At 39.5% G+C, this 27,959-nt stretch overlaps 1 protein-coding gene across 3 annotated transcripts; it reads right to left on the bottom strand.

The window, feature by feature from the left end:
• Window positions 1-145: 145 nt before the first annotated feature.
• On the bottom strand, window positions 146-26,095 carry gabra4 (gamma-aminobutyric acid type A receptor subunit alpha4). Of its 3 annotated transcripts, XM_067519265.1 has the most exons (9): window positions 25,620-26,091; window positions 25,371-25,489; window positions 24,197-24,264; window positions 23,691-23,911; window positions 23,044-23,126; window positions 19,239-19,382; window positions 18,611-18,763; window positions 11,608-11,864; window positions 146-9,177 (listed from the first exon to the last, which is right to left on the bottom strand). In XM_067519265.1, exons 1-9 carry the CDS (start codon window positions 25,706-25,708, stop codon window positions 8,644-8,646), a joined length of 1,668 nt encoding a protein of 555 aa, XP_067375366.1. In that variant the 5' UTR covers window positions 25,709-26,091; the 3' UTR covers window positions 146-8,643. The 3 variants fall into 3 exon arrangements, with proteins under 3 accessions (XP_067375366.1, XP_067375367.1, XP_067375368.1); XM_067519266.1 differs by lacking the exon at window positions 18,611-18,763 and having other exon boundaries at window positions 25,620-26,095; XM_067519267.1 differs by lacking the exons at window positions 24,197-24,264; window positions 25,620-26,091 and having other exon boundaries at window positions 25,371-25,493.
• Window positions 26,096-27,959: the final 1,864 nt, after the last annotated feature.

Here is a 27,959-nt window from a genome sequence, read left to right as displayed (position 1 = left end):
TTCCTGATTCCTGATTCCTGATTCCCGTTTTTTTTAAACTCTGTTGCCTGCTCCCTATCCGAGGTTTGGTTTATTCTGTTATTGATTTGGTTTTTGTTATCTCACCCATAGATCCTCATGTTTAATGTTTGCTGCCTGAGCTTCCTTGCGAGCTCCTCTCAGGAGTGAATTTATGTTAGTCATTTAGTTTTCTCGATTAATAAACCTGTTTATCAGTTAACTCTCTTCACTTGGGTCCGTCCGTATACAAAACGTTACCGATACACTCTAAGAGTATATAACACCAGGTGGTTGTTGACAGTCAAGCGAGTAAATAGTCATACAGTGTGTTGTTGTCAGTTGCATGTCAGCATGAGCTGCTTCACCAGGCGATGCTGAAAATGCTAAACCATTCTCAGGCCTGTTACCTCGGCAACAAGTCATGCATGGCAGAAGAAAGATGCTGTGAGAGGAAAAAGATGAGAAGCCTCCTCGAGGGGCTCTGACACTCTTAAAGTGGTAGGTTACCCTAAAAGAATCCTTTGTCACACAACACATTCATGTACTGAGCCAGCTGACACACAGCTGCCGTCTCTTTCTCTGTAGAACTCACACTAATCACATACAGTGCTGACCAGTGTGTTGTTTGTGTTCTCCCTCTGGGCCTACCTACAAGTAACATGTTGAATGGCTCAAATTCTGATAATACAAAAAGCTGGAGTCATTGTTTTACAGGTAATACAATCTATTTTAATTGGTGTGTCTGGGGAGAGGGCCTGCTTGGGCCAGTTGGCTGTGGTCACAGTGTTAGAATGACCTCACATGATAACACCTGAAAGCACAATTAAATGGGATGCAGCCATGATGTTGTTAGCAAAAGTTCCAGAGGATCCTTTTGTAAAAGCATCATTTGCGTAATAAAACAGGGGGCAGTACAAGCAAAGTACTGTCTCCTGTTAAAATCATAAAAATATCAAAAGTGTGGGTGAAAAAAAAAAAAAATAATAATAATAAATCTGGTCTTGATTATGTGGTGAATTTTATTTTCAATTAAAACTGCAGATGCATTTCAGACCTACAACAGCACCTTTTTCAATGGATAGTCCAATAGAATAAAAGTATTACATGAAATAAAGAAAATGAAACTGAGGGAGGCAGAATATCCTCATGCAAATGTAGCGATGAAAGCAGCTGTAAAGCGCGACAGTAACAGATGATAGCGTTAAATGGAAATTAGTAAATGTCTCATTAGTTTAAATTATCTTCAATAATGTTCTTCCTAATGTTCCTGTGCAGACCCCCAGTCCCAACACGTTAAGGGAAGTGATGGGTTCTGCTACTCCACTTTTTACAGATCTTCAGCAGCTATGACAGTAAATCACATGTGGATTAATACACCTCCGAAATTGATCAGCAGAAATCTAAATGCCTGAATGTTTGATTGACAGGTGCATCACAGAAATTCCATCAGCTCTAAACCCCAAGCTTCACAGATGGAGGCAAATAAAAGTTCACGTAGGGTTCTTGATATCGGCTGCCAGATGATCTCACTGTTACAAAATGCTCACGTTATAGCTCTGCATCCTATTTTTGCCACTTTTTTGCAGCTTATGTAACTTAACTGATGAATCATGGGCACACTTTGCTTGGAAAAATTAAAAGGCTGTGACCTTGGCAGTGCTATTTATGAAGCGGGAGTTTTCTACATGGGTTGTGGCTAATTTCCCTCAGGTTACCAAGGAAACTAAATCTAGTGCAATCCAACAGTCCTCCATGTTTTGCTGGTCATATTGCATCTGTCATCTCTACCTTCAGAGTTTCTCTTATTTCCCCTAATGCCTTTATTATCCACAGCTAAATTTAACTGCTGAGCCTGTGTACAAACAGCAGTGAGCCAAATCGTGGGCTCTCACACCTGGTTTCTACAGCACACTGTCACATTTGGGAGTTGTAGATTGGCTGTTTTACATTATGCCATTCAGACTGTAACAGTGCTGATAAAGCAGCATTATTCAGCATGAAAAGCAAAGCTTATACACAACAATATACGCTTTGTTTTGTGTAGGAAGATATTACTGTAAAAAAAAAATAAAAAAATTGTCAGCACATGTTTCAGTGGGCCAAAGTGATAATACAGATAAAAATATTAATGCTGCAGACTATTCCGCAGTGCATGTTTAAAGTATCTTTCATTTTAGGGACATAACAACTAGAACGATACCAACTATTATACAGAGTAAAACAAAAAACAAAAACAAATTATTGCAGTACAACTTAAAAGACAATTCCAGTCATTCCTCTTCATCTCTGTCTTATTCCCAGTTTATACTAATTATGATTTAGCAGTTTTCACTCCTGTTGTCTTCAGAATATTTACCTAATCTAACAGCTAACACAGGTAACACTGGTGACATGAATATGTTTGACCCTTTTACATTTAACAAAATACATTGCCCAGCCCAAAAAAGGTCACACGCTAATATTTCATTGGACCACCTTTAGCTTCAATTACAGCACATATTGGAAAAGCCTATGCCATGTCACAACGTTTATTTTCTAAATGTTGCATTCATTCTTCATCTTCTGTTGGTGGTGGGAGAGTCAGACCACTGTGCAAGGTTTTCTTCATCAGATTTCAAAGACTTTTGATGGAGATAAGGTGGCCAAGCCATGTGTGAAGAGACGTCTCATGCACTCTGAACCCTTCTTTCAGAAGTTGAGCCTAATAAATCCTGCCATTGTCATTTTGAAATAGGCTCGTGCCATCAGGGAAGAAAAAATCCATTGACGGAAAAATGTAATCACTAAGTATATTCAGCTGTAGTCAGCTACTCATTACATCGTTTCGACTGAATAGCTTGTTGCCAGCTGAGAGATGTTTCCAAGCGTGCTTTTAATGTTAACTGTATATGGTAAACATATTTAAAATCAGTCATGCTATAAAACCAAAAACCTTTGTTGTGCATCTGGTAAATTTCCACCTGTATAATTGTGCTACTGGCTAATCATCAACATTTACTGACACAAATAAAAACTAATAAAAAGAAATATTAGTTTCATTTACAGTATGATCTATGTCACCTGCATGTGGAATGTAGTAAAAAAGTACACTTCTTGCCAATTTACATTAAAACATGGAGCAGGAACCTTTTGATTTAATAGTGTTCATTGAAAATGTTGCACTGGAAAATAACTAATAAATGAAAGATTACTTAGCTCAAAGATTATAGGATGGATATTCTCACAGAAGATAGGATCTATAGACCATTTTAATTTTCAAATCACCTGCCACTGCACTCCATGGTTTTTTTTAGATATTAGTACAACCAAAGGGTCTGATAGTACCTCTTCATAGGAAATTAAAAATATGTGTAGAAAATTCTTACATGATGGAAAAGGAATGCTTGAATCCTGCAGCATGTTTATGTAAGAACTGATGAAACCTCTTGAATCCACATCAGAAAAGATCAATTTAAATCTAAATAGAATTGTGTGATAAAACAGTGGAATTAGCCACATTTTGTCGGCACAACTAGGTTAAAACTAAACCTCCTCCTGACACTTGTAGCTGGAAAGGAAACTCTGGAGTCACACACAAATACACAGTATCTGTAACAATTTGCCTGTTTCTCTCGGTTGCAAAAGCAGCAAATCACTGTCTGGTCCCCATTCACAAGCAAGCTTTAACCAAAGGGACTCTCATCTGTGAAGACAGATGAGTGATGATAAGAATCATAATATGGAGAACAGACCTACATTGTTACAGTGTTATTCTCTTGAGAGGTGATCATGAAATTAATAAAATAATTAGTTTTTACGAACCAGTACTTTATTTAGCTGGAGGCCCTGTATCTACTTATAATGCTATCTCCAGATCTTTTTCTTTTCCAATTAATAAAAAGATTGTAAATCAGACTGTAATGGTCATATTTTACTGATTCCCTTGTCATTTGGATTCAGAAGGAAACCATGGCAGTTTGCTCCCTCTAGTGGTCCGTCCCTCCAAGATTCAGCATATCACACCACAGTGCATCAGCCATGTGTCTTAGAGCGAACACACAATTTATGGCATGTTTTGGACCATTTTCTACCTTGTTTTAAAAATACAAAGCACATGGCACATTTCTTGCTGTCAGTACTGAGTCATTATCAACTTGAGTCGTTTCAGTATTAAATCCACCTTTCCGTTAAAGGGGGATAAAGACTGGCATATTGTGCTAGCTGCATTGATTCTTTTTACTTAATAATTTACAGTCAAATCTCAGGCAGTACATTTTTCCACACGGTCCTCACATGTAAAACTGAATCAATACATTTGTTCTAGTAGGACGGAATAGTATTGGATTTATTGTACTGTACAGTATATTTCCTGAAACACAAGGTCAGACCTTCTTTGCATGCTGCACAGTTTCAGTAATGAAGACTTGGCTATACTTGGCAGAAAACAAAAGTAAAACAATAAAAACAAAAGGAAATTTTCAGTTAGACTGGGAGCCGTGACTGTGAATTTTGCCACTTTAGTTTATATGAAGAAAATGGGACATATCCTACAGTCATATATTATAAAATGTAGGACACATTTATACCTTGTAAGATATTGACATAGAGTAATAAATAATTTTGGTGGCCATTCTGCCATTCAAGGAAGGCTGATGCAGATGGAAACTGTCCTCTTTAATGTAAATTAATACTGTAACATTGATAAAAGGCAGGATAGGATGTGAGTTCAAAGCGTTGGATCATTTTTTAAATAAAAGGGCTCAGTTGAGCCACTAGAGGGAGTGTTATTCCATATTTTACATGAACATGTTCTAAAACCAAAATGGATGCCCCATTTTTCACAGTGGCATCTGCACTTTCTAACTTTTAAAAAAAATTCTATAATTATTTATACAGCTGAAGTAACAATGATAATTTAAGAGGTTGACTTACAGTTAAACGTAAACTTGCTCTGTGTCAACCTACGAAATGGCAAAGGGAGCATGTGGAGCATGTTGATCTATCTGTCTGACACCCAGAACACCATGTGTGTGGGGGGGAAACAAGCCACAGAAAAGCCACAGTCTGGCATTGGCAGCTCTGTCAATCATGCACACAAAGCAGCAGATCTGCAGCACATAAATACTTAACATCAATCTGTTGTTGACAAGGTTCTCATTAGGAAATGGGCATCATGTATTTTTATGACGAGATATATTTGGTACGTTGTTGTGAGAGTCGGAGAGAAGGAGGAGAGTGAGGAACCGGCAAGAAGGTAATAATGGCAAAATCAATTTCACACATGACTGCATTTAGCAGAGCTGAGTGGCGTCGGGCTTCTTGATCTGTCCATCAGCCTGTGTGTTTCTCACCACTGTGGCAGCATCATCACTCATGTTAGACTAACCGGTCAACGAGGACCAACAACCATGAGTGATATGGGTATTAAAGCAAGAAAAAAGGCACCTGCTAGAACATGAATCTCCACATGCACCGAGTCTGTATGATATCTCTCTCTGCAGGGGTGTACAGCGGAGGGCAGCTCCTCCACCGAGTCTTTAACCTACAAACGGTCTCCACTGAATAATGAGGAAGAAAATGAGGCCATGAGGAAATATGTTCTTTTTTAGTTTCGGATTTCTGTGATTTCCTCCGTCAAAACATACCGAAAATGTTTTCATTTAGAATTTATGGTCAGTTATGTGTAAGTTTTAAAAGCCATGATTCTGCTGGACTACAAATAAACTGAGGAGATTTAACAAACTCTAATTTGTAGCCTAATTGTTTCTGGTCTTAAGTCTACTCCGTTATTTATAGCAAGTAATCACCGAAAATGATACGTTGTCCAGACAAGTGTCCCTCAACGACAATAAAGCCTAGACTTACAAAACAAGAGAGAGCACAGAGGACAATTTTCTGACGTCACGTTGGGTCACATCTAAGTCATGATGTCCTTCAGTGATTCAATTATCAGCTGTATCGTTCATTTCCTCTGGGAGGTCATCAGAGTGTGAAATGGCTCAAGGTCCTACTATTCATTCTCAGTGGGTGTTCTTAACATTGTCGACATTAGTATGACCACAATACATGAATGCATCGGGTGGAAAAAAATTGAAGTTTTGCCTCAGACTATATGGCATGTCAGGTCTATTACGTCCAAAGAGGATATTAATAATAATGAAAAAAAAAAGTAAAAGTTTGGCAAGAACACTTGGTTTAATAAAGAGTTGTATGAGAAGATTGATACCACTCTAGAATGGAACAAAACAGCTGACCTTGCTACTGCTGCCATCACCACGCCAGGAAACAAGCAGAAACTTTCTCGTAGAATCACAATCTGTCATTTTGATATAGTTTTGGAATGGCTTCGCATAAATTCGAAAATAAGACAATTAGTGAGCTTTACAGCTTTTACCTTCTCCTACCTATTTCCTGTCATTCCTATTATTTCTTACTATTATTTAAATCACTCAGTTGCTCCTGTAATAATCAACCCAGCTGTCTGCATGGCTTTTGCTACACACACATAAACGAGACCTGAAGCACATTTTACTCTTTAAAGCTTGTCTCAATCAGCGGTTGTTTATCGGGCTCTGCAAGCTGCCAATCAGCTGTTTGGGGTCACCTAAGTTAACAATGAAATGCAAAAACAACTTTGACGCACTACTTTGCCACAGAAAAAAAACCAAGAACAAGCTTCCAGGAACATTGCAGGGCTTTGAAGCACTTTGGGCTTAGTGGTGTAACCGTGTTACTAAATTTCTCCCCAATAAGCATTTTTCCTATAGAGAATCATTACAAAAGTACAAAACTGTTCTACTTATAAACATCCAGGTGGTTTTTATGGTTTATGGTTATGGGTTTTTTTCCGATTTGCCACCAGAGGCCATTTATGGAAATGCAGCAAAAAACAAAATCTTTGTATGGACAGAGAATCAACAGAGAAGAAGAAATTGCCTTAGTGTTGTGTCGGAGCAAAATGCACAAAAAAGCTGTTTTCGCTGCACAAACATTGTAGACATCCAACAACACGTTCTCATCCCACATGCTAAACTTAGTATGCGGATAATGGCTGTTGCTTTATGTTAAGTGTACAGGCGTCACGGAAGTGTCGATCTTCTTCTCTCTCTTTCAGCAGAAGTCTTTTGTAAAATGTTAAAAAACTATTTCTTAAACAGGAAGGGAGCTGCTGCACTCAGGCTTTTAATAGGAAATGTGTTTGTTGGTCATATATTGAAGCATCATTAAATGACATTAGCCCTAATTCGGCTGGCACAATAAATAGCAGCCGATTGAGCAGAACATCAGCTAAATGTAGGATTTCCTACCAAATAAAGAGGAGGAAACAACATAATGGGATATTCCACGTTGATCTAATTTGAGTTTCAACAAATAGTGCCTGTTGTTCGGCCTTTGTTCAAACAATGCCAGGTGTGATCAGGCTTCCACACTGTTCAGGCTCAGCTCATTAAACCTTCTCCAGCCCCACATGAGGAGGTCTAACACAATGAAATGCAGCAGGAAAGGTCTAACAGTTGTTAAAGGTGAAAGCATACAGAACGATTGATTCTTCGTCACATCTGTTAGCCACAGTTTAAGAAGGTGGATGACAACGATCGGCTCCGGTGTGTCTCCAGTGCAGCTGCCGTTGATCTGTTCAGTCACATTTTCTTTTATTGTACATTCCAAAATGTCCCTAAACATACAACCAACTCACTGTATTATGGCTGCTGTGGCCTAACAAATGCCTTTTCATTCTGTACCTTCTATGTTCATGCTATGCCTCTATTATTAACAACTGTACAATCTTTGTCTGGGCTATGGGGCCTCTAGTATAGCAGGAAAGAAGCTTAAATTCTACTGTTATATGAATTAATATTTTTACTTCTTTCAACCCAACTGATCTCCTCGTCAGTCTCATCTTTAATATTTCCAGATTAGTTAATCCATCCTGTATTTGAAATATGCTTTGCTTTGTTACAAGAGAAGCTTTTCCTGGCTGATCAGGTCCCAGCCAAAGCTCCCCTCTGCTTTCAGGATCAGGATCTATTTCATTTTAGTTGGACCATCATTTGGCCAGTTTTCAAGAGCTATAGTTTTTCAAATTAAAGTAAAAGTCTATTGAATCCTCTAAGAGTTTTTATAATTTAACTTTGCATTACCCAGCCCACTGGCATGAAGACAAGTCCAAATATTAAAATGGAAGGCAGTATAATGATTAAATATAAATCTGTTTGTCCTATTGAATGCATATATTTACATAGTGTTGGTGCAGTTCATTTCAGGACAGCGGTACACACATCTGCCAGTGACAGGATACAAAAATAGGAAAAATGAAAAACTCCCATGCTTTATCTTGACTGCAGGCCAACTAGGGATCATGAGGCAGTTAAAACCGATGAGGACCTTTATAGTCAGATGTATCATATAAAGAGGACAGTAGCATATTCCAGAGTGCAGGTGTTCATTCTCATGTTGAGTCAGTAATTTCTAATTTGGTTGCTTTGTTCCCATGCTTGCTGTTCAAAGACGTTGGGAAGAAAAATATATGGAAGTGCTTAGTCGGCACAATTTGTTCATCTGTTTGGCATGAAGAGTTTCCTGTTATTGTTTTTCAAACTCCCTTAATCCTTATTTGCGCCCCATCTGGTAAAAAGCACTGATGTTCGCTCTTACCACCAAAGTCTACACACCTTTAGCAACCATTGTTTCCTTGGATAAGTAAACCACCCAGTAGACCATGTTGAATGCACCAAAGGACACTGGGAACAGGATCCGCGCATACTTGTCAATTTTGCTGGTTCCACCCATACCAGCAGTGGTGGGCTGGGAGCACGGCGTCTGCCTAGGCTCCAACTTGTTTCCCATCATCTGGATACGCTCCAGCTTGGGAACCAGCAGATGCTGCAGAGAAGAGGAGCTCGTGTTCTGCTTGCACGGCGTCCCAGCCATCACGTCTGGCGTGGAAGCTGCTGCCTGGGGCGTACTCCTAACCAGCTGGGCAGAGGAGGAGGCCACGCTGAGCAGGCTCTCAGACTTGGGGCTCGAGGGACAGAGAGTAGAGGAGCTGCCGTTTGTGCCGCTGGCTAACGGACGCAGTGGCCTCACTCTTCCTACGCCTGAAATATTGGTAGTAGACTGGGCTCTCTGGTGACTGCTCGGCTCTTGGGAAATATAATTCATCCGCTTTCTCAGGTTACCGTTGCTATCAGGATTTTGCTATGAGACAGAAAACAACAATAATGATATATCGATGAAGGTTAAGGTGAAGGTGTTACAGCCTGACAGATACTAGGAAATACAGTTTGATGACTAAGAAACAGAAACAAATGGCTGAGATCCAAGCACAGCATGGCAACAATATCAGGCCCATTACCGAAAGCACTGACAACATTATTACCACCCAGTGGTTTTATTGTTGTGGCGGACAGGTGTCAGCATAGGAAAAATGTAATGTTGGCCACGATCAACAAGTATCGAAATGCTTTCTGCACATGGCAGTGAGTCGCTGCAGACCTGTCATCATGCTGTCAGATGTATACCACCAGGTATATGCAGTCTATGATTATTCCATATGTATTCATATGAATAGGGCTCTAAAAACAGACATAATAACAATGCAGGAATATGTTTTTAGTCTTTAAAACAAAAAACAGATAAGCAGAAGTAAAAGGAATGGTTCAAAACTGTATACAAAGCAAATCTGGAGCAAATCCCGGTTTAAATGCAAATATTGATGTCAGCATTAGTTTCAAAAAATTTAGGAAGGTAAATATTTGACTGTATGTGTGTGAATATAGTTTCAGTGACTTTTTAATCCTTTTTAGTTCAAAATCAAATATATATCAAATATATATCGAATTCAAAGAAGGTTTTTTTTTAAAAAAATCCGAGTTATTTAGTCTCCACAGTAAACAATATAGGAATCTGCAGAATTTGTAGTGTAAATAATGTTGTCATTACTCCTGCTTCCCTTGTGTTTGAATTCGCTTTTAGCAGTTTGAAGCTCTCTCGTGTTTCTTTTCTAAAAAGCAGGCCATGCAACATATTGATCTGCTGATGGCCCCCTGACACAGAAGGCCATCATGTGGAAGCAGGCAGATAAGAGTGTGTGTGCAATACAGATTTACCAGGATTTCACTCATTTCACACAAGCTTAAGACAAGTAGGTAGCACTGCATCGGGGCAGTAATGCAGAGTAGCATCAAAGGAGCTTATCCTATGAGAGTTGATGTTTTCAACCAGGGAGACTATGATGCTGATACTAAGGTACTTGCAGGAATAATCCAACCCTTGGAAAGTCAAAAGATCCAGTGTGTGTGTGTGTGTGTGTGTGTGTGTGTGTGTGGATGCCATAGTTTGCATTTGAACATAGAAGAGGTTAAAGCTGAGAGGCCAGAACCATCAGCACACCCTCACCCTGGTGCCACACACTCCCTGGTAGTACCAACCGGGCCTGTTCTCGAGGAAACGGTTTCAATTTTCCCCCAACTGTGAGAGCTTTTCTGAAACCTATACCCAGGCTGTGTTGCCATGGCAACCTGCTAATCCACTGAAGTGTCGTTGTCACTACACTACATTCAGGCGTGATTATGCCACATTGGGATTTGGACTGGAGAGGGCAACTAAAAGCATTTAGTGCAAAACTGACATATGCATTGCTGGGTTGTGTCAGCTTAGTGGACCTATATATTTACTTTTATCCTTTCAGAAGAACAACACTTCCTGTCAAAGTAGAACTGTGTTTATACAGCCCCATAAATACTGTACATTGTTTCAGTTACATGAGCAGTGACTTGTAGCATATTCATCATGTCTGACTCACAGCTCTAAAATAGCTTCATGGCATATTCATGAAGGCTGATTCGATCCGTATGTTAGATATCACGGTGCAATTGTGATTTAGTTCGATTTGTGATGCAGAAGTGTCAGATTGTGTCATTTTATTTGTGGAATCATTTTATGTAATAATTTCTGCAAACACTATCATTAAGAAACACCTCATGATCAGCCACAAACATCTGGTCTATGGTTCTATGGTGAAGCTGAGTTATTTTACTTTCATTCATTATTTCAATCTTCTCAAAGCTTGGAGTTGAAATTAGTTGTTATATTTATACATTTGGCATTTTGGGGGATTTGGGGAGTTTTTGCAGAGCGCTTATCTTTGTAATCAAGTAATCATTTCCTATTTTTGTTGTTAGAGTTTTGAACAGACTTGTTACATAAATTGTGGGATGTGTTTGTTTGTTGTTGTTGGTATGGAGCTGTGGATCTGCATTTGCTACCTTTAGTCTGGGATCTGGGATTTACCGTAAGTCTTATTACATTCATATTTGTGATGCTAAAATTGCCCATGCTATTTAATGCTAGAATCATTTGATGACCCAATCAAAGTCAATTATCTTACATACATGCTTTATATCACTCCTGTTTTTGTCTACTTTCTCCATTTCAAATCCTCTCGTGTCTAATGAGTCGTACCACAGCTGACAATCCTTAGGCAGGCCCACTCTTGGCCATTCACCCATCTAGGCTAAGGGCCAGATACAGTAAGCACATAACAAGAGGCCTGCTGTGTAAGTGATCCTTGAAGTAAAGCGCTAGCACATCATTTGCCACAGCTACTTGAAGGAAAACAGAAATCACCTGCAGCACTTCCTCCATGTCCTTGACCTTGACAGGCGTGGTCTGGGGCACCGGGGGACATTTGGCCGGCTTCTTTTTGGCGCGCTCGATCTGTGCTTGGGTGAAGTAGTTGACAGCGGCAAACTCAATGAGGGCAGAGAAGACAAAGGCAAAGCAGACAGCAATGAACCAGTCCATTGCGGTGGCGTAGGAGACCTTGGGGAGGGAGTGGCGAGCACTGATACTGAGTGTCGTCATGGTCAGGACAGTGGTTATACCTGCAATGACGAAGAAACCAACGTATAAAACTGCACATAGCATAAGTCTTAGTTATTTCTTATGCAGCCACATGTTTAAGGTTTCTAAGTTTGATTCAGGTCAAGTCTGAACATTTCTAATTTTCAGAATTAAACACTAGAAAGAAACAATTAGGAAAAGATTTTCTTCCTGTCACTGCCAAATGGATAGTGTTGTTGATCACTACAGTGCTCAATAGTCCATGCATATTTTGTTGTCCTCATCAGCATATTTCATTAACTGAGTGCAGAGAGATAATGAACCAAGTATATTTAGGTCTCTGAAACAGAAGATGTACAGAAAGAAAACACAGTATTTACAGTACACATCCAATAATTTTGTTTATTGAGGGCAATGTAAAAACCCATTGTGTTAGTTTGACCTTCCCTGTCTTTCAGCTCTGTTTTGATCTCTACCAACCTCTGAGGAAAATATGTGACTGCAGCTTGTTGCTGTCATTTGGTACTAGGTCGGTAGTTCGCGCTGGTTGATCAAACATTTGTCTCGGAAAACACCTGCCTCAGCACCTAACAACGCACAAAGTCGGAAAGTAGCTGGTGCAGACATCGGCAGGTAGAAGCCAAACTGGCAGATATTTCACTCAGGCGTTAGTAAAGACCAAGACAAAGTGTAAAGGGGAGGTAAACTGTTTTAGCTCAACTACAAAGCGGTAACTTATCACAATAGCTACCTGCTTTTTTTATTTACTGCTTTTTCACTGAGATGCGTTCAAATGCAGTAAGAGTTTGTCAAAGTCCGACGTATTTTAAAACATGGTATACAACCGTCTGCATTGCATCAAGTAAAATTTACTCCAATGCAGCAACTGGGATCTCTCTGAAAGTTTTATTCCAGACAGTTCTGAAAAACACATCGACTGAGTCTGACCCAGGACAGGATTTTTAATGGTCGCCCTTCACTCATTGCTACGCTGACGAGACGGAAAACCAAAATAAAATAAAAACAAGAGACAATCTATTCAGCACACAAGGTGCTTCCTACAATAACATTAAGTTATTGTATAAGCATGTCGCTCCCCACATGTCCTTAGTATTACTATCCAATAGTAGTAATGTGATTTGGAGAAAATCCCATTAATGTTGTAGATCGGGAACAATCTGTGCTGCAGAGACTTTGCCTAACATAAATACATCCCCTGTGCCTGGACGTGACCGCCATGTAATTACCTGTCAATCAAATGTCATCAGCTGGATGATATTGATAGGTGAACTGTGGCTTAAGGGCATAGACTGACAGTATTAACATCTAAAAGAAAGCAAAACTGAGACGGTTGATGGTTATATTGCATAGACTGCATATGTAAAGTTATCTTTCTTTGTTTCCTGATTTATGAACGATGGTATACGATGGTATATACATGTATATACTCTTTTTATATTTGTGAATTTTCTGAGCTACCCTAAATACATAATTAGGAAAATACACATTTCATTTCATAAAGAAATTAGAATATTTATAAATTTCATCTCTCTCTTGTACTTGCTGAATGTGAATTATCATGTTGGAGTTAGACTCAATGTCTGCATTCCCCTACATGCTATTCCAGTGTAAGAGGATGATGCCTTAACTTAACTTAACCCTAAACAAACAATAAATAATATTTCAGCTACTACTTTACATTTAGCCAGTGCAAATATTGTTTATCGTCAGCAGTAACAAAAAAGGTTCAAGGAGTGTATGAAAATGTTTTCTCATCCTTTCATTATACCTTTTTTTGCATTTCATAATACACAAACGCAGACATTTGTGGAATATGGTATTCAAACAATATTTTATAAGAATATTTTAGTTTGTTTCAGTTTTTCCTTCTCAAATGATAATGACCTTTCATAACAGTGCATTTAATGAAGGTGGATTTGTTTTCTACATCAGCGTAGCCATGCTGAGCTGCTGCAGTGATGTATACACATCCCTGCCAGGAGCATATTGTAAAACTCATGCACTCACCCTCAAGTTGCCCTTATTTTCTGTGTCCTTACAATATTAAAACATGTGGTGAAGTAGAAGTCGTTGCTGCTGTGTGCCTGTGGCTTGAAGGGTTACCTAAAGATTCAAGCACCTCTTTATATTGAAATTTCTTAAACACGGAGCAATAATATTTGGCAATAAGTTAAACTACATTATTTATTTTTATATTGAAAATTAAGAACAAGGTGGTCAGACTGTGCTGTGACTTATTTCCATTGCTGTGTACCATATGTACTGGACCCTTATTTACAAACTACTTTTTATCTTACTGCCTCAATCATAATTGTCTAGTTTTCTAAAACAAGTTATAATTGTAAGTATTTTATTTGAGCCTGATTCATATACTTCAATTACAGCCCCAACTCCAAAATGAGCTAATATTTTCTACGAGATGCTGATGTTTCAACATCTGCTATCGTTTTTTGCAAATCATTGCATTCTGTTTTTATTTCTGTTCTATACATCTTCACATCTTTTTGGAATTGGGGATGTACAAATACCATGTGTTTTTAACTATATTAATAGTTAAAAACACATTTCATGACCCAATCGGTGCTCGTGTGCAAAGTTTTTTATTTAAAGGTTTTACAGTGTTATTTTTTCTTACTGATCATGTACTGACTGCTAACCGTGTCCCCTTGCTTCCAGTCTTTATGCTAACCTAGGTGTCTCATGTTTCCATTTATGTATACACTACATTTTCTCCATTTATACAACACAGAGACCTGAGGCTGCTATCGATCTTCTTATGCATGGAGAGCAAACAAGCAAATTTGGTTAAGTTCTAAAATATGATCCCATGAATTCATGTTTCTTGTGCAAATTAACACCTGTACACTTTCATTCCAGGCAAACATTGGTAAACACCAATCATGTTATTGAAAGCAATCAAGAATATAAAAATCTGCCTTGTACTTTGGCCCATTTATCTGAAAGCAGCACATTCTGACATGGATCCTCTATCCACTCCTGACAAACTGCTTCTTCCACACCAATAACAGGACACTGTGGCTGAGTCACAGGGGCAGGAAGTCAAAACAGTGGTTGATTGCAGGGAGGAAGAGGAGAAATCCAAGCACTGACCACCCTCCTTCCTACCCACCTCCAACCCACCCATGACAGCCCCACACACACATTCAGTGCAGAGGATAACAGCGGAAATCTGCTGCCTCAGAGACTCCACTGATACAACAATAGTGCTGCTGTGTCGCTCCTGTCAGGCTGGACAGTGTGAGGTGGGGAGGTGGGGGCAGTGCAGCTGTGACTGTCAAACACATTCGCCACTGCAAGAAACCAGCATTGATCCCGCAGTGTTTTATATACTCTGAGAGACTTTTCGACAGAGGGTCACCCAGGATTTTTCAGCTCAGCAACTAGACTTAACACTCAAACTGTATTTCCAACAGCAGAAACATGAGGGAACAAATTAATTTGGTCCCACTGCAGTGTGTGTGTGTGTCAGCCAAAAACAAATTATAGTAACATCTTTTAACCTTTAACTCTAAATCTTTAGTAATTAATGAATTAACCATTTATAAATTTGCACAAAGATTATTTAAATAAACACATCAACCAAAGCAACCAGAGTCAAAAAATGACATTTATTTTGTGGACAAGCAGAACCCTTTGGCAACATCATGGACTTGACAACCCCCACCTGCAAGCCATCACATACAGTTGACCTGTCACATACTGTAGCTGTTCTGCTCATTAATGATCAGTGAAACTGCTTTGTTTCTGCCTCTTTTCTGGTTAGAAGGTATAATTATCTCTTCCCACAACGCAATCTCCGAGAACCACTTTCAACTGAGGGACAAGTATCAGTGTTATTATCTGTAAATGACTTTCCATTAACACAAGTGGAGGTATGTGCTCTAATAACTATAATAAGAGTGAGATGCCCCTTAATAATAAAACAATGCCCAGACTCAAAGACTAGTTTTAGCAGTTTAGTCTGTCTTCTTACAGCCCCCACGTGTATGGTCTCTTGCAGTTCCCCTTGTTCATGTTTAGATTTTCCAGTTCCCTTCCCTCGAGTTTACCTAGTTTTCTCTGCCTTGTCCATGTCCAGTTTCTGTTGTGATTTTTTTTAAATGTTCTTGTGTCTCTCAATAAAGCACACTTGCTACCCACTCCCTTCTTTTTGCAATGGGGTCCATCCTTTAAAGGAAACCATGTGAGAGTACAAATGAGTCACAGGCCAATAAGTGAAAGCAATAGTAAAGTGGAAATATAGTGCAGGTTAATGCATGGATAATATAGCAACTTCTCATAAAATTATAAATTGCTCTTCCTCTGTGTAATGCTCTGCAATCCTAAACTGATCTAGACATGAGCCAGAAAAGCTGTATGTGAGAACACAAATGTCCAAACTATTTGGCCTGAACATTACGTGGACTTCACCCTGTCAGCTCCCTACTGTCATATGTGATATGTGAATAGTGCAGATGATTGTCAGGACACTTCACAGCAAGTTCATGACCTTTCTGTCATGCATTGCATGAAACGTGTTGTAAAGACTTGTGTAATTTTTTTGCCTCCTGCATGCTCTACCCAGGCACCACCTCGCCCCTAAACCATCTGAAGTATTTGCAGCTAGTGAGAATGCATCTGACACAGACAATTACCTTTTGGGGGCTACAGGACTGCCCTGCAAAGACAAAGTGTAGTGACGATGCAAACGATGAAACTAAGGAATGTGTTCAATTTTTTGGACTGGCCCCATAAATTAATTGTGGGTGGATTAGTGGTAATGCATTGATGTAATTCCATTCTAGAAAATTTTTATCTATAAGAACCATGACCTTTGATCTTAGAACAAAGCTTTTTGAATTAACTTTTGAATCAAATTATAATACTTTTTAATGGTTTTAACTATTGATATTTGTTTCTTTCATTGAAGAGAGAATATAGCTCATTAAGAAATTGATTTTGGGGTATGATAATGATGATAAAGATGAAGTAACTAGTAAGTAATAACTAGTAATAACTGGCCTATGAAGTGACCAAACAGAAGAGATTCAAAGTAAAAGGAAATGTTTTTGTTTACTTGTAATATGCTCCAAACTCAATGTGTGGTAATGAGGACAGATGCAGCTATCAAAGCTTCCTGTGACTGAGGCTCCCTGAACAGCACTGAATGGGCCACTGTGGATAACTTGGTAGTGCAGTCAATGAAACACAGGGTTAGTGGTTTGATTCCTAGTTTCTCCTGCCCACAGGTTAGAGTGTCATTTGTTAAGACACTGACTTACCTGCTTGTAAAAAGCAATAAAAGCAAGTTCAACCTAATTAAATTTATAATCAAATAGATAGATGTGATTGTTTCTGCTCAATGTTATGGATCATTCTAATATATTTAAATTTGATAGCACTGTGGAGTATAGCAGAGTGTAGTGGAGCAGGGAGACGGAGACTTGAGCAAATATTGTAGCTTTAAGGTAACGTTTGCCTGGCAGCTGAGCAGCATTTACACCAGCTACCAAAAAACAGTAAACAAGTCTTATAGTCTATTAGTCTTCTATATGTAACTACTATATTTTTGTTGCTCAGCACAGCTCTGTCAAAAGTGCATTGAAACAACCACAAATCCCCTACACGCACACATCAGATCTTGCATATTTAAAGTGAATGTTCCTGGTTCCTTTTTTAATGGGGCTTGTTGGGTAGAGGATTGGGTTGGGATGCAGAAGATATACCGTATGGGGAAGGATTTCAGTGGAAAGTATAGATTTTGAGCACTGCTTTTAAAAACAACTTTTACATGTGTCAAGTTACATAATGTAAAACAATCAAAAACTGCGGTAACGTGACTCTGACCCTTGCCCCCTTCTCTATATCAAAGCCAAATCTTCTTTTTCCAGGAAGTTCTACAACTGCTTATAAAATGACTCTGAATGTTTCTGTAGTATATATATCTAGATATTTTTTGGAAGATCTATTTTCTTTATTCTTTTTTTCTACCACAGTGGCTGTTAATCTGCAGTATCCATAGTGGTAAGGTTTTGTTTTAACAATCAGAAGATTTGGAAGGACCAACAAAAGCTAGGTTGGTGTTCCAGAGGTGACTCCAGCCGTGACGCTACACACAATGACTAACAAGACTAACATTGCTAAGGCAGCTGAGAACATACAACTAGGGTGTCTCACTGTGGAGGCTGTCAGCCTCACAGCATCTCAAGATCCTGCACCAGAGCAGGACACCCCAGCTCACTTGACATCTACCAACTAAGCTTACAGAGACTAAAGTGATTGTAACCCAGTCTTCATATCCCTTGCAAACAGACCAACACCTAAATGTCAGGGTAGAAGATTGTTATGTGATTAGAAACTATCTCTTACATTATTAAACAGTGGCTAATAACACCACTGCAACATGGTACAAAAATGCAGAAGTGCTATGACAAGAAATTTGGGATCATCCGCCTTTTATGCTAAAACCCTTTTTGTCAATATCTGGTCTTTGCTTAATGCTTTTTACTTAGAAGATGCTTTTATAAAGTGTTTTTCCCTAAGGCTGCATTACAAACAAGTTTTAAAACTAGTATCAGTGAATTTGCAGATGTACAAATCTTTAGATAAAAAAAAATAGCTGGTCTTAACAGGCCCCGTATTCACCACACAGAAGTTAACATTGCGTTGTTGTGCAGAATGTTGGTATGCAGACATCAAATAAATACACAGACAGCAGCAGACAGGCTGTAAAGGATGAAGGATGTGTGAGGTCTACAGTACATACCGAAGACTGTGCGTGCTGGGACGGATTCTTTATTTATCCAGAAGGACACTTGGGAGAGGATTACTGTCATTATGCAGGGGATATACGTCTGAATCATGAAGTAGCCCATTTTACGTTTCAAATGAAAGTACACCGTCATCACCACATATTCACCTGGAGGATCAACAGAACTGAATTAGTTTGGTTAATAAAGAATTTAAAGGTGCAGGCCAACAAATTTCAGTTAATACGTATAGCATAAGACAGATGTCACATTAGGTTTTATATGTCAGTTTTTCATCCACTTTTCAGGAATTCCTCGTCCATTTTCACCCAAATGTACCCATGCCACCATCCATTCCAACCCACTGGTGCTAAAATCTATTCAAGTGAAGCGCCTCAACTCATGAGGTTTACAGTGTTTGATTTATTGAGGCTGGTACTAGGCCTGGTCCAGTAGACTGACTATCGTGTCTGCAAGCCGCAAAGCTAAAAGATACAGTGTAGGCCTAGCAGATACACTAACCCTGATCATCTTGTCTTTGCATTAAAAAAATTATTTGGATTGTGCAAAAGAAAATCATAACAAGTCTTCCATATAAGTTCTCCAATGTCAATAGTTAAGGGATGAGGGATGAGCAAGTCTCACCTGTAATGGATTTGACAGTTTCACTGGAGACCGTCTGTCCGATGAGATCATACTGAACGAGGCTGGAGGACTCGGGGGGGACCTCCACTGAATGCTGAGGCCCTTTGGTCCATGTATAGATCATCTCTGTCTTAGGATAGGCATCTGTGGGCACACAGCAAAGCCACACCTATGTGAGTCATTTACCGCAAAATACGGCAGTGTGCATGTAGGTGTGTGTGTGTTTGCATGGAAGTCAAGCTTTCAAAAAGGACTGATTTCCACTTTGCTGAATTTACGTTTTGGGTTGACATACACTTTACCCCTACAATATACAGTCACGAGAAGAAGTAATGGCACTGTTTTCTGCATAATTTGGTCATAAAATGTGATCTGATCTTCACCAGTGTCACAAATACCAGCAAACACAATATTCTTACGCTAAAAAAATGCAAACAGCTCTTTCATGTTTTTATCGAACATGCTCATGAACATACAGTGTAGGTGCACATCACCTTGTATGTTTATCCAGAGAACTAAGAAATCGCAAGCCGTGTCATTATTTTGTTTCCTGCGGCTGTATTCATTCAGATTTATTTGTTCGCTTGCTTGATAACAACAATTAAATGATAAGTTACTGGAAAGAACTTTCTGCCAGTTTTCCCCTGATTGGACATTTAAGTTTTTTTTCCTATTTTAAGTTGTCACGATTTCATGTTTTGTAAATTGTGCTGTTGATGGTCCTATGACCAAAACATTCATCTTTATTTCATTGTTTTTCAAATGTGAATTTCACAGCTGATACTGGAAAATATTTGAGCCAAAATACACATTTATTACTTTCGATGTTAATGTAGCTTTTAAGATATTTCGGCTACACTGAAATTTGAATGCTATCATGCTGATATTTAAAGCAGGTGCATGTCATTGTCCACAATTGCATCTAGTAGAAACATGATGTGATAAGGTTACTTTAGATAGCTACACATTTGAAAGATTAATGTTGTTCAAATATTTTGGAAGCATCTTTCACCTCACCACATCATTCACCTCAATGTTTTACTTTTTTATGGACCAGATCTTTGCTCTTTAGATTTCAGAAGCAGGTCATAGACTTTTTTCATTGAACAAAGAATTTTTCATTCAACATATTTTTAATAACTGGGGTTTACAACACTGAAGTTTGAGGCTACAAAACCAAAACAATGAGCTGAAAGGTGCTAAAATGCCACTAGAGCTGAGAGGATCTGCAGGCATTGAGATATTCATACAAAAAACAGTTTTCAGTTGTCAATAAATTAATAATGAGAAAGAAATTCCGTCACCTCTCCACTGCACCGAGCCAAGCCAACCAAGCTCTCACTTATTAAATTTAAGGCCCACAAGCTCGTTAAGGTCATTTAACCCGTTACCTCTATTCAAAAGTAGGGACACTATGGAGTAATTCACTATTCTACAGTGCAGTGTATCTCTTTTTGAAGTGGATTGCCACAAAGAGGATCTTTAACAATGGTGACCAGCTCGTATCTGTCATTTAGTGATACAAATATATGGCTTAACATACAGAATATGACATGTAACATTCAATCCACCCTTTGAAATCCAGTTATTCTGTTTATCCACTGAAAGCAATGCCATGTGATGGGGTCAAAGTCCCAGCTGTCATATTTCACTCACTAATGCATCATGTTGACATCTGACCGTAAATCATAAAAGACTCTTTTACGTCCTCACAGAGCCTTGTTGTATGTTCATTGGTGGGGTTCACTAGTCAGTATTGCACAACAAAGTGCCAGTTGTCTGAGCCTGCCACTCCCTATGGGACTACACATTGGCAGGAGACCACCTGTGCCGCCAAAATGAAATGACTCTGGTGGGTCATGGCGTGGAACGCAATGCCTGTGCACTCAAGTCCAGATGGAGACGCAGAACAGGAGGCAACGAGAGGGAAAGAGAAAGCGAAGGAGTGATAGAGAAGTACGGGAAGTCAGGGCAGACAGAGAGAAAATTAACATATGCACACAAACACACACACAAACTATGGAAAATAGCTGCATAGGTCTGTGCTACCCTGAGGCACAGAAAAGGATTTTGACCTTTCCTTCACTTCAGGCCAGATCTGAGCCACGGCTGCTTCCTCCTGACCAGAGCAGGATGGTGGAACGAGGAGGATGAGGAGGAGGGGAGAAGGAGGACAATAGCTAAGCAATTGAGTTTGTCCTCTGCAATGTCACTGTGCTGGGGGAATATAAAGACAAACTGCTCTTTTTGTTTCCTTTCTCTTGCTGATGTAATCTTCAAATCGCTGCTCTTCCCTGATAAGGTGGAGCTGCTCTGTTTGAGAAACTCCTTCATTTGAGATTCATTTCTGCTGACCAGTACTCCCGCTATGAACACTGATGCTGAGTTAAGGCTTCGTTGTTCACATTGAAGAATGACATCATTCATTATTTAGTTTTAGATTTCAGTTTTGTGTCTGACAAAGTTCTTAGCTCCTGCTCCTCTTGGCAGCACAGAATCCATTTCAATGGCAAACAGACAAGAGTAATGTCGTTTAGCTGTAGGTTGAAACAAATAACAACCACGTCTACCTTTTCATCTGTTACAGACTTCGTAACATCTTCCTTGCTGCCATCAAATTGAAAATGAGCTAATATTTTCCATGAAATGGTAAAATGTTTACGTTCTTTTGTGAATAAAATATGGGTTGATGAGATTTGCAAATCATTGCACTTTGAGTTTTACACATCATCCCAGCTTCTTTGGAATTTGGTTGTTAATTTCAAAGGAACTTCCCGTAATATTTCATTCATCTATTATTCATTATATTCATGCTTTGTCTTTGATTCACTTCTAAATTTCTATTAACAAATAAACCCACTGCTGAAAAGTACCGGTAGCCCCAACCAGCATCCACGTGGATTTTTACATTTTGTGCCCCTTGATGATGTGTCACAGGAGAGTTCTAGATCGCATTACATTACAACGAGGCAGCATCATTTACAAGTAACTCACAAGAAAACTAAATTTGTCTCATGTATTTGGGACATGAGTGGACGAAAACAATGACTTCGTTTCTGTAACACATTTCAAAACGTGAACATAATAAATTAAGCTTGAAATAAAAACATTAAAATGCACATTAAATAAAAACAAATACAACTGGCATACAATAAAACACTTAACTACAGGGACAGTAACCAAAAAATGGTTCTCTCAGCTTAACTCAAAAATGAAAATGGGAAAAAATGTGCTGTATAGAATCAGTAAGACTCACTGATTACCAGGCTGCATCATGACATAAACATAAAATGTAAAAACAACAAATGACAAGCTGCTTCCACCTGTTTCCAGTTTTTAGATTGTGCTAACAGGCTGCTTCAAAAATGCTTTCGGTTTTTGCCTTTATTCCATGATACATTTGAAAAAGATTGTGCTACAAGTATTTTTGGGAAGGTGAATAAGTCTGTAACAGATGAAAAGGAAGACCTGGTGGTTATTTCTTCTAACCTAAAGCTAAATGACGTGACTCTTGTCTGTTTGGTATTGTAATGGATTCTGTATGTTATGGAAATGGAGCTAAGAACTTTGTCAGACACAAAAGTAAACAATGACTTATGTCATTCTTCACTGAGAACAATGAAGCCTTCACTCAGCATCAGTGTTCATAGTGGAACTTTGCATTCATTGCATTCATTACACATCATGGCAACTTTTTTTTATTGGGGTTGTAAATTAGTGTAAAATTAAATGCTGACTGTTTTTGCGAATGGAAACAATCCGAATTATTACACACGGCACTCACACACACACACATTGGACTTACAGCTTCCAAACTTGAGGGGGCATGCATGTCCATCCATTGGAAAGTCCACAAGCTTCATGGGACACTCTGCACTTATGGTCAACCTGTTGCATAGAGAAGAGATGCTCCATCAAAAGTCAAATCCACAAATGTCATCATTGTTTTGACAAATGAGTTACCATCAACTTAGCATGATTTGACTTTATGCCATTTCTTATGGATCTGGTAACATTTACACAGTGTGCTAAATGTTTTAAAACTCTAGTAGAGCAATCATAGCATTTGGTTTCCACCTCCTATAAATATTTCTGCTATAAAGGCACAACAGTGAACATTTGACAAGGTCAGGGAATTACTTATGCCAAACTCTTTGACCCTAACCATAAGGCAAAGGACATATACACATACACTGTGGGCCTGGGTTTCATTTCACAGGAAATCTGCTTGACTGCGCAAAATTAAAAAAGTCTGTCTTTTCTCATCCTCCGTTGTGTTTAATCAGCACAAACAGTGACACAAGTTTCTTTAAAATGTCCATGAGACCACCATGAATGAGGACATGTAAAAGGAACAAAACATGCACACTAGACCTTACTGAAGTGGATACTATAAGCTGCTGTTAGGAGATTATACACAGAGATGGATGGATGTGTACAGTACCACAGTACCTCATGGTGTAGAGAATGGTGCCATTCTTCATGATGCGGAACAGCTTGTTTGGGGCTGTCATGTTGTGAGCCACAGACTTTTTGCCGTTCCTGAAAAAGGTGTCCGGTGTCCACACTTTCGTCACCATGAGGTTGTTTAGCCTTAAAATCTCTACTGGGCCCTCATACATCAACCTCCGGTCCACCCACGTCTGACGAAAGAACACGTCCATTGTGTACTCCTAAGACAGGGAAGTTGACAAAACAAGAACAGCATATGAGGTTGGTGGGTTGGTAGGTGGGCTGATATTGCTTCTTGATTTTCTGCATTAAACTTGAGCAGTAAGATGAAAACTGCTTGTTTTCCACAGAAAAGGGGCTACAGCAATGCTGCAGTGTGAGCATGCACATTTATCTCTTTATCCTCTGTTTTTAAACGTCCAGATTTAGGGCAAAGTGGGGTGAACATTGAGCATGATGTATGGCTAAAACAGATGTTTTAAACTGGGTTTAAATGAAGTACATACCATTTCAACATCTGAGACAGGCCCAAAACTTGTCACATAAATGTCAGTCTTGACCTCAGTCACAGGTCCTATAGGAGCCAATAAAACAGACAGCTGTAAGTTAAAGGAAGTATAAATATATAGATAGATTAGAAACCTGTTTCCTTTTTTTTTTTAATTTCAGTTTGTCTGGATGTCTGAACCTAAGTGTTGTCAGGCTGCTTCTCATTTAGAATAAAGCTGGATCCTAACAACATGTCTGCAGACATGATGTACTGAAAAAACACATTTGTGTCTGAATCCAGCACTTAAACTGTGCATGAAGTGTGTTCACCGCAACATATACACAGTTATATAACTTTTAACGCTTAAAACGTATGGGCTTATAGATCCCTCCCTTCAAAAGGCAAATGCCTCACAGGGTCAGGTCTGCAACACCAGGATAATACTGCTATGATGTATTACATGTCCTGAAAGAATAAGCCTTCTTCTGTTGTTTTCTCTTTTTTTTTTTCTGATTTTTTTAACATCTCTTATGTTATATGTTTGTTTTCCAAACTGAGATCTAATCATTCTTACATCCTTTAAAGCACATGTGTGAGTTTATTTCTTTTTGTCTTCTTTTTTATCACATGCTATAACTGACTTGGCTTGAGCATTTGGTGGTCAATGCTGGGTTTACAGTTAGTGTGCTGCTTCGTGGCGTTTCTTCAGCTCCTATGGCCCAAAAAGTACAAATAATAATTTCCCTTCTTCCCTTTTTTATTGAGACGTTGTAAAGTATTAGAAAGGTACCGCAACTTAATTGACTTGAGTTATTGTGCGTGGGGCACACCGACCTTATTACACCTTACTGAGCCTTTATTGTCCTATTACACAAAAAGTAAAATAAAACGTCTGTTATTGTGTCTTTTGGATGAGGGTTTGTTTTTGTTGAGGTGTCTTGATCATCACGGGTTATATTCCAGGATTTGACTTCATGTGTAGTGGGTTTGGTGCGCAGTAGTCAGTTTCCTGCTGTCTTAGCGCACTTTGAGGTGCATCAAGAAGATTTACTCTCCTTTGGCACCAAAAGTAGTTCAATAGATCACTTTGAGAAGAAGTTGAATCTTGCAGACCTACAACTGGATTACTGTGGGTATTTTATATACATAAAATGTCCCTCTTTCTAAAATTTGCGTTATTTTATACAAACCCCCGAATCCTGGTCGCAGCCTGTTGTCATAGCCGTCCAGAAGTCTGTCCAAAATGCGAGTAAAATTCTCCGGGTAAATCTTTTCATCCTTCCTTGTCTGTCCAGAAATTTTCTTTACACTAGAAAGAAAAAAAAAAGAAAACCCGGAAAGCTTAAGTTGAGTGATCAAAAGAGAAGCAGCATTAGTGTCGATTTGCGCCGAGCAGGAGGTTTCAGCACCACGGACAGAGACGCTGCGTGGGGACTCACCAAGTCGCCAAACAGAAAAAGTAGAAGAGGGTCCGAATAAAAGCGGGGCGCATCGCTGTCACCGTCTCCTTCTTCTTGGCAGAAACCATCTTTGCTTGCCATACTTCAAGCCTCTTCACATCTCACCACGCCAGATGCCTGTGTCCCGGGGAAAAACACGAAGAGAGAGTCGGCGGCGACACAGAGGGCAGAGCGGCGCAGAGGGGAGGGAAGTTGTGAGCCTTTCTCCTGGTCCCGCAGTCTCTCTGCCAGACGCACGACACTCACACAGAAACACACACACACACACACACACACACACACACGCACACCTTCACCCCCAGCCCTGGTCACCTCTATCTAGTCTGGATCCGAACTGCTGCTGCTCTGCTGGTGGTGGTAGCATCCAGAGAAAGGAAACAATTCTTCCTCCCTTCTTCACTCACTCTCTGTTTGCTTCTGTGCTTCTTTCTCTTCCATTCTCTCTCTCTCCCACTCTTTTGCTTTCTCCTTCTCTCTGTCTCGCACACACCTGCTTTGGCCAGGACACAGATTTAGACGTGCAGTGTTTTGAAATGACTTGAAAGAGATGTCACATCTCTGACTTCACCCTCTGTTAAATCTGAAAGAGCACAACAGGGATACATGTGGTTATCTTCATAACCTCCCCTGCCAGTCTAATATTTAAAAACACTTGTTTTCACTCCTAATGTATTTTTGCTTTAAAATGTTTCTGGTGCGAAAAGCAGAAAATTGCCCTTTGACCTGAGCATCAATCAGTATCCAGTGCTTGCTTTGTGACATTGTTCTATGCAACCTAGCCTACATGCTGAACTAGTTTCAGGAATGCATTGGTGAGCGCTTGTATTAAGATTCAAATGGGTCAGTCTTGTCGCAATATGTAGTCACACACACACACACTCACACACTCACATACACACAAAGGCACACAGGTACTGTAGAGTAACTGGGACAAGCCACATGCTGCTTCACAGATTTCTTTGCACCTGGGACAAGCACAAGACCTTCACTCTTTATGTGTGTGTGTGTGGGTGCCTATGTGTTTGTGTGTGTCTGTGTGTGAGTGAGAGAGAGAGAGAGAGAGATACTCTGAAGGTGAAGTGTGGGTGAATCTCAAAGGATAAACAAGATGTCTAGGTTCCAGCACACTGGCTTTCCTGATTAGTTTTGAAGTACACACACAGACGCACACACAGAGGTGAAGCAAAAGCCAGTTAGTGTGGAGCGAAGGTGTGTTGATATGTTTCATGCAAGCTGAAGTCATGTAGTCTTAGTTAGTCTTATAACGCAACTCCCAATCCCCTGCACAGCCGCCCACCCCAGTCCTCCCACAATACACTAGAGCAAGGCGGCTCTGTGGGGGATGAGTAATATGCTTGCTCTTTGTGGGGGCAGGCATTCATCCAAGTGATTTTTTTTTCCCTTTTCTTTTCTTTTATTAGACATTTGATTAAAACGTACCATTTTAATAGAAGCATTTTCAGCATACTGTACAATAAGTTTCTGTAATAATAGAATGAAAGTGCCTCACATTTTCAGGGACAAAGGTTTGACCTTGTTGTGTTGACCTTTTTATCCCCTATTGACCTTTCCCTCAACTCTGTGCTTACATCCTGTTACATACTGTGGGTATGTCTGAAATAACCCCCCGCTTACTCTTTCTCTCCTGACCATATAATGCACACTTAGTAGTTCATTTATTAAATGGTAAATGTTCTGCACTTATATAGCGCTTTTCTACCTATTGGCACTCAAAGCGCTTTTACACGGCTTCTTATTTACCCATTCACACTCACAATCACACACACACTCACACACCGATGGGGGAGCTGCTTTACAGCTGGCCAAAACTCACCAGGACCAACTAAGTTGGGGTTCAGTATCTTGCTCAAGGACACTTCGACATGTGACCTGAGGAGCTGGGGGTCAAACCAACAACTGCGGGATTAGTGGACAACCGCTCTACCTCCTGTGCCACAGTCAATTGACATTTCAGATAGTTACTAACAGCTGTCACATTGCATCATCACTAACAGCTGTTTAAACTGCACAAGGCTAATTTTCTCATCCCTAAAATTGGGAGCATTGCATTGTGGGATTGTTAGCAGGAAGTAATTTACATGGCATGTACATTGGCCAAAGAGTGTGTGAGTGTGTTTGTCTGTGATACAGTTTGTCCTGAGATTACTTGGAGCAGGTCCTTCTGCTTTGTAAGCTTTATGCCCTGCAGCAGAAATAACTGCTACGTAACCTAGTTTTATATCAGTGTGAGCGCGTGTGTGTATGAAGGAGTAAGGTAGAAAGGTGAGGCAAGGCTACATAGAGCTACCTAGAGTGTGT

This window comes from Channa argus, chromosome 10 (genome assembly GCF_033026475.1).
Source record: "Channa argus isolate prfri chromosome 10, Channa argus male v1.0, whole genome shotgun sequence".
Classification (NCBI taxonomy): Eukaryota; Metazoa; Chordata; class Actinopteri; order Anabantiformes; family Channidae; genus Channa; species Channa argus.
The sequence above is the reverse complement of the archived record's forward strand: the minus strand, read 5'-3'. Positions and strand labels throughout refer to the sequence as shown.

Bases quoted from the DNA above. Each gene is read 5' to 3' on its own strand.
- gabra4 (XM_067519265.1), bottom strand. From the start codon at position 25,708: ATGGTTTCTGCCAAGAAGAAGGAGACGGTGACAGCGATGCGCCCCGCT. The intron at 23,912-24,196 runs GTATGTACTTCA...TCCCTGTCTTAG, and splicing joins CTGTCTCAGATGTTGAAATG to GAGTACACAATGGACGTGTT. The intron at 18,764-19,238 runs GTGAGACTTGCT...TTGATCCTCCAG, and splicing joins AACTGTCAAATCCATTACAG to GTGAATATGTGGTGATGACG.